This window comes from Camelina sativa, chromosome 17 (assembly GCF_000633955.1).
Source record: "Camelina sativa cultivar DH55 chromosome 17, Cs, whole genome shotgun sequence".
Taxonomy (NCBI): domain Eukaryota; kingdom Viridiplantae; phylum Streptophyta; class Magnoliopsida; order Brassicales; family Brassicaceae; genus Camelina; species Camelina sativa.
In genome coordinates this window covers 28,510,654-28,523,454 of record NC_025701.1, presented here as the reverse complement: position 1 = coordinate 28,523,454, position 12,801 = coordinate 28,510,654, and the positions used below count along the sequence as shown (strand labels likewise).

The 12,801-nt window shown below is 32.3% G+C and overlaps 3 protein-coding genes and 1 pseudogene across 4 annotated transcripts; 2 read left to right on the top strand and 2 right to left on the bottom strand.

Moving 5' to 3' along the window:
* LOC104758240 lies at positions 2,012-2,667 on the top strand (annotated as a pseudogene).
* LOC104758237 (protein SRG1) lies at positions 2,816-4,286 on the bottom strand. The gene is made up of 4 exons (XM_010481067.2): positions 3,963-4,286; positions 3,635-3,882; positions 3,235-3,562; positions 2,816-3,153 (listed from the first exon to the last, which is right to left on the bottom strand). The coding sequence occupies exons 1-4, from the start codon at positions 4,194-4,196 to the stop codon at positions 2,917-2,919; spliced, it is 1,047 nt and encodes a 348-aa protein (XP_010479369.1). The 5' UTR covers positions 4,197-4,286; the 3' UTR covers positions 2,816-2,916.
* Positions 4,348-7,177, bottom strand: LOC104758238 (cytochrome c biogenesis protein CCS1, chloroplastic). 2 transcript variants are annotated; one of them, XM_010481069.2, is made up of 9 exons: positions 6,790-7,177; positions 6,485-6,704; positions 6,285-6,396; positions 5,903-6,175; positions 5,524-5,789; positions 5,217-5,373; positions 5,036-5,119; positions 4,703-4,870; positions 4,348-4,620 (listed from the first exon to the last, which is right to left on the bottom strand). In XM_010481069.2, the coding sequence occupies exons 1-8, from the start codon at positions 7,175-7,177 to the stop codon at positions 4,721-4,723; spliced, it is 1,650 nt and encodes a 549-aa protein (XP_010479371.1). In that variant the 3' UTR covers positions 4,348-4,620; positions 4,703-4,720. The 2 variants fall into 2 exon arrangements, with proteins under 2 accessions (XP_010479371.1, XP_010479370.1); XM_010481068.2 differs by having other exon boundaries at positions 4,363-4,870.
* Positions 8,199-8,980, top strand: LOC104759866 (amino acid transporter ANT1-like). Its single transcript, XM_010482749.1, has 2 exons — positions 8,199-8,372; positions 8,459-8,980. Exons 1-2 carry the CDS (start codon positions 8,199-8,201, stop codon positions 8,978-8,980), a joined length of 696 nt encoding a protein of 231 aa, XP_010481051.1.

Below are 12,801 nucleotides of genomic sequence, written 5' to 3'. Positions count from 1 at the left end.
GCAGTTAAGGACAATTCAGGAACAATGAAAGTGAATAATTTTCAAGAAGTAATGGGTGACATATGTGATAGATACCCTCAAGTAGAGCTCTACTTGAAGAGCAAAGGTATGTGTGGGATCACCGATCCTCTAAAACAAGCACAAGCTGAGAATGGTTCAAATAAGTCCACTGAACTCAATATAGAAGAACTTAAATCGGTTCTTTGTCAATCTACACTTTAGAGGAACTCACTAAAAACGAAATCCAATCCAATATTGAATGCAAAGAGCCGCGACTGCAATCCAATAGAAAAACAACGATTAAGTGTACGAAGATACCTGACACAAGAAGAATGGGCTATCCCTGAAGCAAAGGGTAAACCATGGAGACTCCATTTCTACTGTTTTTTTAGCACAAACACAAGCTTATATCACTTGCTCTTTTTTAAAAATGAGTGACTGAGCTAATCTCTGTTTCAGTGTTTTGAGTGGGTTTGTCGAAGTGGGGCTTTGGTTTTTTTAGTGCGCTGTTAGGAAGTTGATTTTGATCTTGAAGTTATTAAGTTAGACTTGGGATTAGTTATTGAATCGTATTCATGAGATCGTAAACGGATTTTTTTTTAAGTTAAAAACTGGAGTTGTTATTATTAAATTGTTAGTTCGGTTTAGTTTAATTATTGAAATGAGCAACGCTATTTTCCAAAACTTAGTTAAAAATATAAAATATGAATTTGATGTGTCTACATTATATGTGTTTTAAATAATGTGTTCACAAAAAAAAATTATATTAAAAATAGAGTTGTTATTATTAAATTATTAGTTCGGTTTAGTTTAATGATTGAAATGAGCAACGCTATTTCCAAAACATAGTTTAAAGTATAAAATATGAATTTGATTTGTCTACATTATATGTGTTTTAAAAAATGTGTTTACAAAAAAATTATACTAAAAATGGAGTTGTTATTAATTATTAAATTGTTATGGTTTAGTTTAATTATTAAGCTGAGCAGAGCTATTTTCCAAAACTTAGTTAAAAATAGAAAATATGAATTTGATGTGTTCATAGAATGTGTGTTCTTTTAAAAATATGTTTACAAAAAAATATATATATTAAAACATAATATGGTGCATTGTTATGCTCATATATGTGGTTGGTGTTCTTCAAAAATTATCTTATAAGAGCATTAGCAAGTGTGAGTTATTTTTAATAGTGATTGACACTCTTTAGCTTTATGAGAAAGAGCTGCTTAAATGTCTGCCTATACATGTTGATCTATTTGAAAAATATTAAATTTATAATGATCGTATAGGTTGATGAGCTGTGATGAGAAAGTTAACAGAGTAAAATTACAAACAACATAAAAAAATAAACATAAAAATGTATATAATAAAAAAATATAAAAAACAATCCGCAGCGTAGCGCGGGTACTATCCTAGTAATCCTTAATGATCAGACCCTTTTTGTAGTATTTCTAATGGCATTCTAATATATTTTTTTACACTTTTAATGTTATTTTTATAAATGTACTTCTCAGTTAATAGAGTAGGATACCCCTAAAAACTATACCCTATATAAAATTTATAATCCAAACATAAAATAATTTTTACGCCCTAAATAATCAAATTTTTGTGTTTACTATATTTTTTGAAATTAATTAATAGTATTATTCCTTAGAAAAAAACTTAAATTGTGGTATTTTGAGGGATTTCCCAATAAATATCCCAAGATTTCTAGTAAATTATTTTTTATTATTTTATATTTTCAAAAATAGTGAGTATAATCTTTTTAGTTTTAGGATTTGTAATTTATTGTATAATTTCTTTTTTATTAATATATGTTCATATATCTTTTCGAAAAAAGTGTAATCTTTTTACTTTTAAGATTTGTAGTTTATTAGATAACTTTTTTATTACATTTGTCAAAATAACAAGATAAAGAGATGGCTCAATGGCTTTGTTTTTACGCAATTAGCTCTTATAAAAAGAAAGACTCTACAATTGTCAAAAAAAAAAAAAAAAAAAAAGACTCTACATATACCTTCTTCCTTAAGCAGCTGTCTAGGGTTTGCGCTTTCTCTCTTTTTATAACCTAGAGACGTTCTTCTCATCTTTTTCATGGACAATAAATCCGCCACCACTGCTGAAGCAGCTCCTTGTGTGATTAAGGACACGACGTCGACGCTTAAAGATAATTTGGAGAACCAGAAGAAAGACATGACGGTTGAGAAGAAAATATCTGATGCGATGGAGATACTGGAAGGGTTTGGTGTTCGTCTTAATAAGATGGAAGAAAAGATGGATCTGTTGATCTCATTGATTAGGTCAAATAATGAAGTTAAAACTGGATTTGTAAAGGCTGAGGCAGAGAGCGTGCCTATGGATGAATCATCTTATGATGAGGAATATATATATAACGATTTTGGTCGTTTTGTAGGTGGTTATGGTCGTGGTCGTGGTCCTTATTTCGGTGGTCGTGGTCCTTATTTCGGTGGTCGTGGACCTCCTAATCTTTTTACCGGTGGTCGTTTTGGTGGTGGTCGTTGTGGCGGTCAAGGATTTTGTGGCATCTGTTGAGGTTTTTGGTGGTGGTCGTTGTTTATTTTATTTTGGAACTAGAGGAAGCTCTTAGTCGTTTTTAACTTGTGATATATAACAAACCTTTATCAATAAATCAGTTTTTTCTTATTATGTTCAGTAGTTACGGTTTTGTATCAATGGTTAAAGTAGCCTCAATTGTAAAGCGATTAGCAAAGCATCACCGAACTATCCAATCCTTTAATTTGACGAGTCCATATCAAAGAAGGCAATTTCATTCCAGGAGCTTTGCTCACCACCATTGATCATTAGCTTTGATATATAACGTCAAACGATATGTTCTTAAAGTTCAAGTGTTCCAAGTAACAACAAGCAAACAGACCCATTTATGAAAGTACTTTATTAGATCAATGCAGCTTCAATAGTTCTTCGACCCTGTTGATAGTACTTGTAGTGGAGCTCCGCATACTTGGTAACTGTTTTATACAATCTTGGTCTTGCCTCAGACACAAGCCCATCCGCTGGCTGAACCTCTTTGTCTGGACCCGGTACACAAAACATTGCCAAAGATATCCTTTCCTTTTCTCTGTTTGTAACCACTCTATGAACCGGACTCTTGTATATCCCATTGCTCATTATCTGACCACACACACATTAGATCATTATGTCAAACCTACACCAATCAATCTTACAAAAACATATCTATATGATTTAAGTTACCTCCATCTGGTCTCCTAAATTGATCAGAATTGTATCAGGGACTATTGGAGCTTTATACCACTTCCCATCTTTGAGAAACTGAAGCCCTTCGACATCTTTGTCTGGTAAGAGAAGTGTGATAGCCGAGCCATCAGCGTGCGGTTTAATCCCTATAACCTTGTCTGGCCTCGGACATGGAGGAAAGAAATTGAATCTTGCATTCATGATAGCATTTTCTCCATACATCTCTACAAAGCAGTTCTCTTCTAATCCCAACGATCTAGCCATAGCCTTAAAGAATTTCTGAATCACTACTCGTTGCTTCATTGTATATTCATGTAAAGTTTCACTGAAGAAAGTAACTATTGTCAAAATCAACAGAGTCAAATGAACCAAGATGGTGTCTGCAAAGTATTTTTACCTAAACTCGGTTGGGACTTGAGGCCAGAACTTAAGTTGACGCTTATCTTCAGGGTAAGTAGTGAGAAACAAACGGTCGATCCAATCAAGAACTTGGTCATCCGACAGAATCATATCGTTTCCATATCCTTGGATACTACCTGTCTCTCTCGCGCACTTTTGTTTCTCTTCGGTCGGAAGCGCAAAGAACTGCTTGGTTAGCTTGTAAATCTTGTCAAGAAACGCTTCACTGATTCCATGATTCATCACCTGCTTTGTTTACTTCAATCAAGAACTTGTACAGAAATTGATTCATGACTCTGATCTTCACTAAATTAAGAGAGTTAAACCTGAACAACGCCCCATGTAGAGAGTGCCGAGTATAGTTTCTTCAATTCTTGTTGACCCTCTTCAGAAGAACAGAGGAGAAGATTTAGATCGATGGCCGGTATATCCATCTCCGGCACGGGACTATTAAGCGGTTGACTTTCTCCGTCGCCGGTGGGTGCATGGAGATATCTCTCCGGTAGTCCTTCGCCGGCTGCAATCACTTCTTGGACAGTCTTGAACTTTGGTTTCTCCATGGTTGCTACTGATTTTAGACGATCTTGAGTTTGATGAGCAATTTGTGACAAAAGACAAGAAGACGATCTTGACTTTGTTGTCAGTTTGGCCCCAAAAAACACTATTTTATTTACTTTCTGTCGGCATAATATTATTGTTTACAGGGTAAAATATTTATACAGAGGATAATATAACAGAGCTAGTAAAAAACAATTGTAGTATCGATGAATTGTAGTTAACAGAGATACATACAGATCATATAACTTGACAAACAAGAAAACCTACCCACAAAAAATAGTATTCACCATCTATCTCTAACTTCACGGTCTAGAAGCTAAGACTCTGACTCTTCAGACAAAACCTCAAGGCAAATCAATTCTGAAGTTTCAGTTTCTAACTTTCTATAGCTCCTCTCTCTCTCTCTCTTCCCATATGATCAGCAACCTGTAGAATGTGTATGTGTTCTTGAAAACTATACCTTTTTCATAATTCTGTACAACTATATTGGTTTTGTCTTGAAATGTACCAGAGTTCCAAGAGCTAATCAAGATTGCTCAGAGACAACTGAAGGGTTCTTATTGATTAGCTCAGGAACTTGATCGAGCAATCGATTCATGTCATCAGGGAATTCGTTCTTGGCTCTGTTGGTTCTTCCTCCGACCACCAATGTTGTTCCGTTTTGTAGTGCCCATATCTTCATATAATGTTTCAAACAAACATAAGAGAAAAAGGGAAAACAGAGTTAGATGATGAAGAGGTTGCTAGAGGTGGAAGACCAAAATCTAGTAGACCCAAGTGCCAGAACACATCGGTATAAAACAAGACTTTGATTGATAACGATTTTAGTGTTACTTTTTACCTGTGAATGAGATAAGTAACTAATGCAGGTTGTGAGCATTAAAGCACCAAAACCAGCATAGACCACTGGTACTCCTGGGTCAGTCTGAGAAACAAGACAAAAAAGATGTTATATTATATTGAAAGAAACTAGGATCTCATTTTTTGTATGTGCCAGTGCCATTTCAAGAAGTGTTTCTTACCTTTAACTCAAGACCAGTGCTTCCAATTGCATCTTCAATGACGATCTTCATACCATTAACCTCAATGGGAAGCTTCGAGTTTGGTCTCCTTATTCCAGCGAATTTTCCTTCCAGATCATATACAACAATAGATTGTAGATCCCGAGCTAGCATAGATCTGAAAAAAACTCAACAGGAGCAAAGTTTAAGGCCTATACAAGGCACATCAAAATATAATATGTAAAGAATCCAAGAATAAGTTCCATCTCTTATACTCTCGTTGGCTTAGCTATAAAGAAAAGTTCATCAAAGGTAAAGAGGTTCTTACATTCCTTTGACATTGGGAGCATTAGTATCACCAACTGGTAAGAAGGTCCCATATAACTTCTTGTCTCCATTGATCTTAATAGGTGCCATAGCCAAGTTGAATGGTCCTTCACCATCCTTTGTCACCTGCAAGGCTGAGAAACTCCAATCTGTCTGGTATATAGTGACCCCACCATATCTCAAGGGATCATTAACGCTAATTGTTTTTCCCAGAACCTCTTTCCCATTAAGGTCACGGAGTGAAAGATCAGAGTGATACTGTGAGATCTACATAACATGGGAAAAGAAAATATCAAACAAAGAGTTCTATTTAATTGTGAATGGTCACAAGATATTTCAATCATGAAGAGAAAGCAGAGAAAGCAAAACAAAAGACTCACCTCTCCACTATCATAATAATCCATGGTGAATCGATTAACATGAACTTCAGTGTTAAAAGCATCTGCTGGAACTGAGAAAAACCCAATTGGGGCTAAGACATCTCCCATAACAAAATTTAACCCTTGAGGAACTGTGACCGAGCCTCTAAAGCTCCCAGTCGCACTGAGGGTTCCACCCACCATAATCAGAAGCATTGATATATGTACTCCAATAGGCGCAAATCGACCAGCCAAACCTTTAAAAGCATACAATGAAGGACCCTTCATAAATACCTACAGAACACACAAACTGAAAAATCACTACAACTTACACCAAGACAATCAAACAAAAACCTCACAGACACCTCTAGAAGAAGTTGAGAAGGAGAAAAGTAATCCTAACCTCAAATCCATCACCCATCAAAATCATTCCCAAGTCTTGAATAGATGCTCTTGGCAAAGTATCTGCAAACTCCTGCTTTTTAATTGCCTCATCTGACTTCAGAAAACTCCATCTGCAATTTACTAAACTCATGAGCTCTTCTTCTTTAGAAAACAAGGAGTTACAAAACGGGCACAAAGGAAGAAAAGAAAAACACAAACCTCCTAGCAACCTTAACCAAAGGTATCTGAGTAGTATAAGTACAAGCCATAAGTGAAGCAGCTAAAAGAACCAACATCCCAAGAAAGATAGGAGCAGAGTACATATGATCAAACCCAAGTGTAAAAATCCATCTCCAAGTGAAGAACCCAAACACAGGATTATCCTCTGGATACTTTTGGAAATAGAAATCAGGGGTTTCACCTTGTTCAATCACAGTCCCTTTAAAAAGATGAAAACTTTTTATCAGTTTCTCAAATACCTAATGCAACAAAACCAACATCCAAAACAAGGAATTAGGACTTACCAAGAGCCATAAGAGCAGCAATGGTGGCCATTTCTGTAATCGCAAGAGGCAAATTAGACAAGACTGACAAAACCTTTCTCGGTAACTTCTTCAAAAACCCTAACCCTCTTCCGTCTCCTCCTCCTCCACCACCATTACCACCTCCCTTTACAACCCGATCGCCGGAAACTTCCACGTCGGTCTCTTCCACAACCGGCGGCGCCGAATCGGAAAGCGAAATGGTCTTAGTGAGATTTCCGCTGCTTCTCTGATTCCCATTCTCAGGCTTCTGAAGCTTACAATTTGTGGTCAGAGACACATTTCGAGTTCTGTATATATACGAAGAAGAACGAGAAAGAGGATGGAGCTTGGAGAAATGGAGAATCCTAGGGTTTAGTGTTACAATCATATTCGAAAATTTTGAGCTCTCTCTATCTTCTTCTCATTCCTCAAAGCTTCTTCTTCTGCTGTGTGGTGGGGATAAAAATGGGAGCTTTGGTGGCAACTCTGTTATCTTGTGTTTTCTTTCTGACGAAGAAGAAGATAAAACTCCGAACCGTTTCACATTTAACCGGTTTCATATTTAACCGATTTCACATTCAACCGGTTCAATAACCAATTTTCGGTTTAGTATTTTGGTTTACTATAAATAAACATAAGCACACTGGCAAAACACAAAGCATGTGTTACTCCACACACACATCATTACTCAATAATTGACATGTTTACAAGCTTTTTAGTTTTTTTTTTTTTGGTTAAAGAACACTTGAGTTGAGTCTTAATTGCTTTAATAGAACAATTAAAAACGTATAAACCCCCCGGAGATGGAATATTCCGACGACAATAACGGCGACGTTGGCGTTTCCTCCGTCCATGCTTGTTTCAACACTTTGAACTCTTTGTCAGGTATCAAATTATAATAGTGCTACTTCTTTTTTTATAGAACTATATATAATCCACTCTTAGGCTTTATACATATGTGTTAGGTGTTGGAATCTTGGCTATTCCTTATGCACTTTCCTCTGGTGGATGGATTAGCATTCTATTCTTTTTTTCTAATTGGAGCTACAACTTGGTACACTGGTTTACTCCTCCAACGTTGCCTTAAACTCGAGCCTACGACTCGTAGCTACCCTGATATAGCGTACAAAGCGTTTGGGAAGAAAGGTCGGTTATTAGTCTCTTTCTTCATATACACCGAACTGTACCTAGTCGCCACGGCAATCTTGATCTTAGAAGCTGACAATATGTCTCACATGTTTCCACATGCGGCAATCCGATTTCGTGGATGTTTCATACTCGACAAAAAGTACTTGTTTATCGTTGTCGCTTCTTTAATCGTTGTTCCAACAGTTTGGTTGGAAACACATGTTTTTCTCTCGTATATATCAGCCGGTGGGATCGTAGTTTCTTGTATACTAATACTAGTAATGTCTATTTTTTGGATCGGCGCTGTTGAAGGTGTCGGATTTAAAAACAAAGGTGTTTTGGTCAGCTGGCCAGGAATCCCCACTGCAGTTAGTTTGTATCTTGTTTGCTACACAGCACATCCTGTCTTCCCAACCATCTACAATTCTATGAAGAAGAAAAACCATTTCCCTAAGGTACTCATATTTGTCATGGAAAACATTCTTAGTTACGTACCAAGATTGTTTTTTATTTAATTTGTTTTATTTTTGTGTATTTAAAGATTCTTTTCATAAGCTTTGCCTTATCATCAATGATATATGGAGTGATGGCAATCTTTGGATATCTAATGTATGGAGAAGAGGTGCAATCACAAATCACTTTAAACCTTCCAACACATAAGGTCAGCGCGATAATAGCAATCTCTACCACAATCGTGAGCGCCCTAACCAAATATGCGTTAATCCTTTCCCCCATCATGGAAGCAATCAATACGCGGTTGATGAAAGCAAACTATAAAAGGAGAAGCATTCGTATGTTGACTGGAACCGGGCTGGTTTTAGGAACAATATTGGTTGCACTTGTTGTGCCATTGTTTGGGTATGTAATGTCACTTATAGGCGCACTTTTGACTAGTTTTACTTCGATAGTATTTCCATGTGCAATTTATCTAAAGATCAGTAACGGATATAGGAGATGTATGGAGTTTGAGAGTGTGGTTTTGGTGGTGATTATTGTGATGGGTTTAGTTCTTATGGTCACGGGGACTTACTCGGCGATTGTTGGGATCATTGTTCACTTGTGAGTTGATAAAGATTGTTGATGTTCAATGTTTTGTTTTCCCTCAAGTTTCTAGACTCTACTACTCCATGATTTTGCCTATGAAACTTTTCAAAAAATTGGAGTGGTGAAATTGTAATAATATATGTAACTGTAATAAAAAACCAGTGTTCAAGAAAGCGGTCTAGGCGGCCGCCTAGGCGCCGTCTAGGCGCTAGGCGCTCAGCAGACGTCTAGACGACCGCTTAGACCGCATAAAAATTACATAATATTATTTTATATATTTTTTTTATTTTTAACTAAATATAATTAAATTTTTAAGTTTTATATTCATATACATATTTATAAATGGTCATATGTCATTAATCTAAATTAAATAAATGTAGTTTTACTAATTATAATTTATAAATTATTATTATTTATTTATTCTAACATATTTTTTACATAATTTTATATATATATAATATTTTTTAATGTAAACGCCTAAACCACCTTAAAACGCCTAAACCCCGACTAGTCGTTCTAGGCGCTAGGCGCTGGGTCACCGCCCACATACCGCCTAGCACTTTCTTGAACACTGATAAAAACAAAGTTAATGATATTTAACGAGTTAATTTTTTTTATCTAGTGTAAGAAAATCTTTATTTAATTATTTTTTACGTAATCTTTCTATATTTTTATGTAATGTTTCATACTTAATAATAATGATAATAATATTTATTTTGCTTAAAATCCTACTATATTAATTGAGAAGTACAAATATGAAACTAACCTTAAAATGTGTAAAAAATTACATTCAATTGCCATTAGAAAAAATTAATTAAGCTTAATTAATTAATTTAAATAAATATAATTAAATTAAAAATAAAAAACACTCACATATCAAATATTAAAAAATCTAAAAAAAATCTAAAAAAATATTTTCTCTCTCTAATAAATTATAGACGAAATTACTAATTTTTTTTAAAATATATAAACCAATCAGAATTTTAAAAACTAAGATTTTATATCTAAGTATACAATACAATTATTTTTAATAACTAAATTCGAAGATTTTGTTAAGATTTCAAATTATGATTCTCATATCATCCTTATTTTATTTTATTTACAAATTGTTTAGAATTTTCATATAATACTTATAATTAATAAAATGCATATTTTTCTGCATATGTTGTGATGTGAATTTTTTAAAAGAAGATATATTACTCAATGTATGAAAATGCGTATTTTAATTTCCACATTGGTGGGTTAGTAAAACTAAATTTATATAGATGATAAATTAATAATTTTTATTTACTCACAATTATAATATTAAAATTACTATTTTATATTTCACAAAATATGATGCAAATAAAACAAATAAACAATATAAAACTGTAATAATACGTCAAAAATAAAATACTATAATATTCTAAAATAATTAGTATTTAAATAGACTAATAGATTTACATAACAGTTAAAAATAAATATTATCTCAAACAAAATAATTTTAAAAAAAAAATAAAACAATAATTTTTATTATTATATTATAAATTTTTTAAAAAATGTTGACCCGTGCTTTATGCACGGGATATATCCTAGTATACAGTATATACTTTGACTTTGTTGTAACAGGAATAGGCTAATAACCATTCGAAAAACGTGTCATTTGTTGGACAAAATTTATTTTTTCAACAACGTAATAGTCTAATAAACTTTATGTCACGAATCAACGTGTCATATTAAATATAACTAGACTATGACCCTTGCTAGAGCAAGGATTGAAATTTTTTTATTTTGTTTATTTAGTAATTTTTTATTTAAAATATCGCATATGTGATTATTTTATTTATTTTAAAAGGTTTTTTTTGGATGGAATATTATGACATGAAATCATATACTGAATATAACTTATTAAAATAACATTTATTCTGTAAGATATATTCTAGTATATCTAGATTTTGACCAGCGGTATAACGCATAAGTTGTGTGATAAAAAAATTAATTTTTTTTGTTAATTTTATTTGATTTTTTAAGTGTTTAAAATTATGTATTGTATTTTGACTGTTAATTCTATGAGTTAACCTATAGTATAACGCATACTAATTTTATGACTAAATATACAACGTATGTGTGTCAAAATCATCGTGACAGAGAAAGTCTACCAAAAAACATTATTCCAAACTTAAATTTAAACCGAGAAATCATATTTTTGAAATTTTAACCCGTGCTCTAGCAAGAAATCTTATTTCTTGAATTTTTTTTATATTATAGTGACATATTATTGACCCGTGCTATAACAAATCTAATTAGACTGTTTATAATTTTTCACTTTTTGATCTATCATATATTTATGATATTTTTAAAAAATATAAAATTAAACTCTTTTTAAAGATTCCAAATTAAATTATTTAAATTTTTTAAATAATATATACAAATTAATTTAAATTATTCCAAATCAAATTAAATTTTTTATTATAGTATATAAAACTATACAATTCAACAAAAAATATATGAAATGAATTTAAATATTCAAATTTTGACCCGTTATTCAGTCTAAATTTTATGATAAAGTTAGGTAAGATTTTTTTTTTAGTATAATCGGAAATGACTTGTAATCTACAGAAGAGTGATTAATTCCTATTAATTTCTGAGATCTTTTGTCTATGTATGGTTACTTAAATATTCTTTGAGATTTTATTTTATTATTTGGAATATCCTTTTTAAGAGGATCATAATCCTAAATCTATATAACTATCGGATAATTAATATATATACCCTATCAAATAATTAATCTTAGTTATAACCTATATTAATATTATATAGTTTACCAATTTAAAGTCGTGTATTTCCGTTTTATTAAAAAGGGGATTATTCATTTTATCAAGAGCTTCATTATTAAGGAAAACATAACAGCCTCACATGAAATATTACAATTTACAACAAATAGAAAATCAACAAACTTGTTTCTATAATGAGTGAATTCATTGGCAGAGGCTGGCCAATCCAATTAATGTTGTAGCATCTTCAAGGAGTTCGGAGCCATGAATGTCATTTCGTTATGATTTCTAAAACGATTATATGAGATCCCACCATTGTTTATTTTTTTGTAAGTTAGGCGACTGCAGGAATCGTCTATATAATAAAACGGAAGTACCTAACTTTTTTTTTGTAGATTATATAATTTTTATAAGTTGGTTACAAAATAGGTTATAGATTAAATATATGTTGGTTACAAAAAATGTCATACATTAATTGGTCAATCTGTGGGCTATATGAATACACTTAAAAATATCCCAAAGAATCATCTTAATGAGAATATTCCAATGATTTACACAATTTCCAAAGTTAAATTTTTAGTATTCCATGTATTGTGACAAAATATATACTTTTAGGCATAAAAATATACTGTTAGACGTTTAAAAGAATAAAATCTTGGCAATTTATCACACTTAATCGTGATTTCTGAGATCTTATTGTGCAATTGAAAATAAAATATTACCTAAGCATGGACCATATTAAAAAACTTTCACCAAACATGTTCAAAAAATAAAATAAAAACAAACAACTAAGATAACCATTTCTCATACATAAAATTGCTAAATTTACAATATAAAACTTACAAAATATGTGTTTTTTTAAACCATCATATATAGCATATGATTTTATTGCATAATGTTTTATCCAAAAATTTTTTTTTTAAACAATCATATAAATTATATTTTATTCTAAAATTATAATATAAATAAAAAGAATTTCAACCCGTATTCTAGCACGGATCCTAATCTAGTTTGTACATATATTTTGGGTTACTTGGGTAACTAAATTGTTATTCAACCTTACACAAAAAAAAAAAAAAAAAAAAAA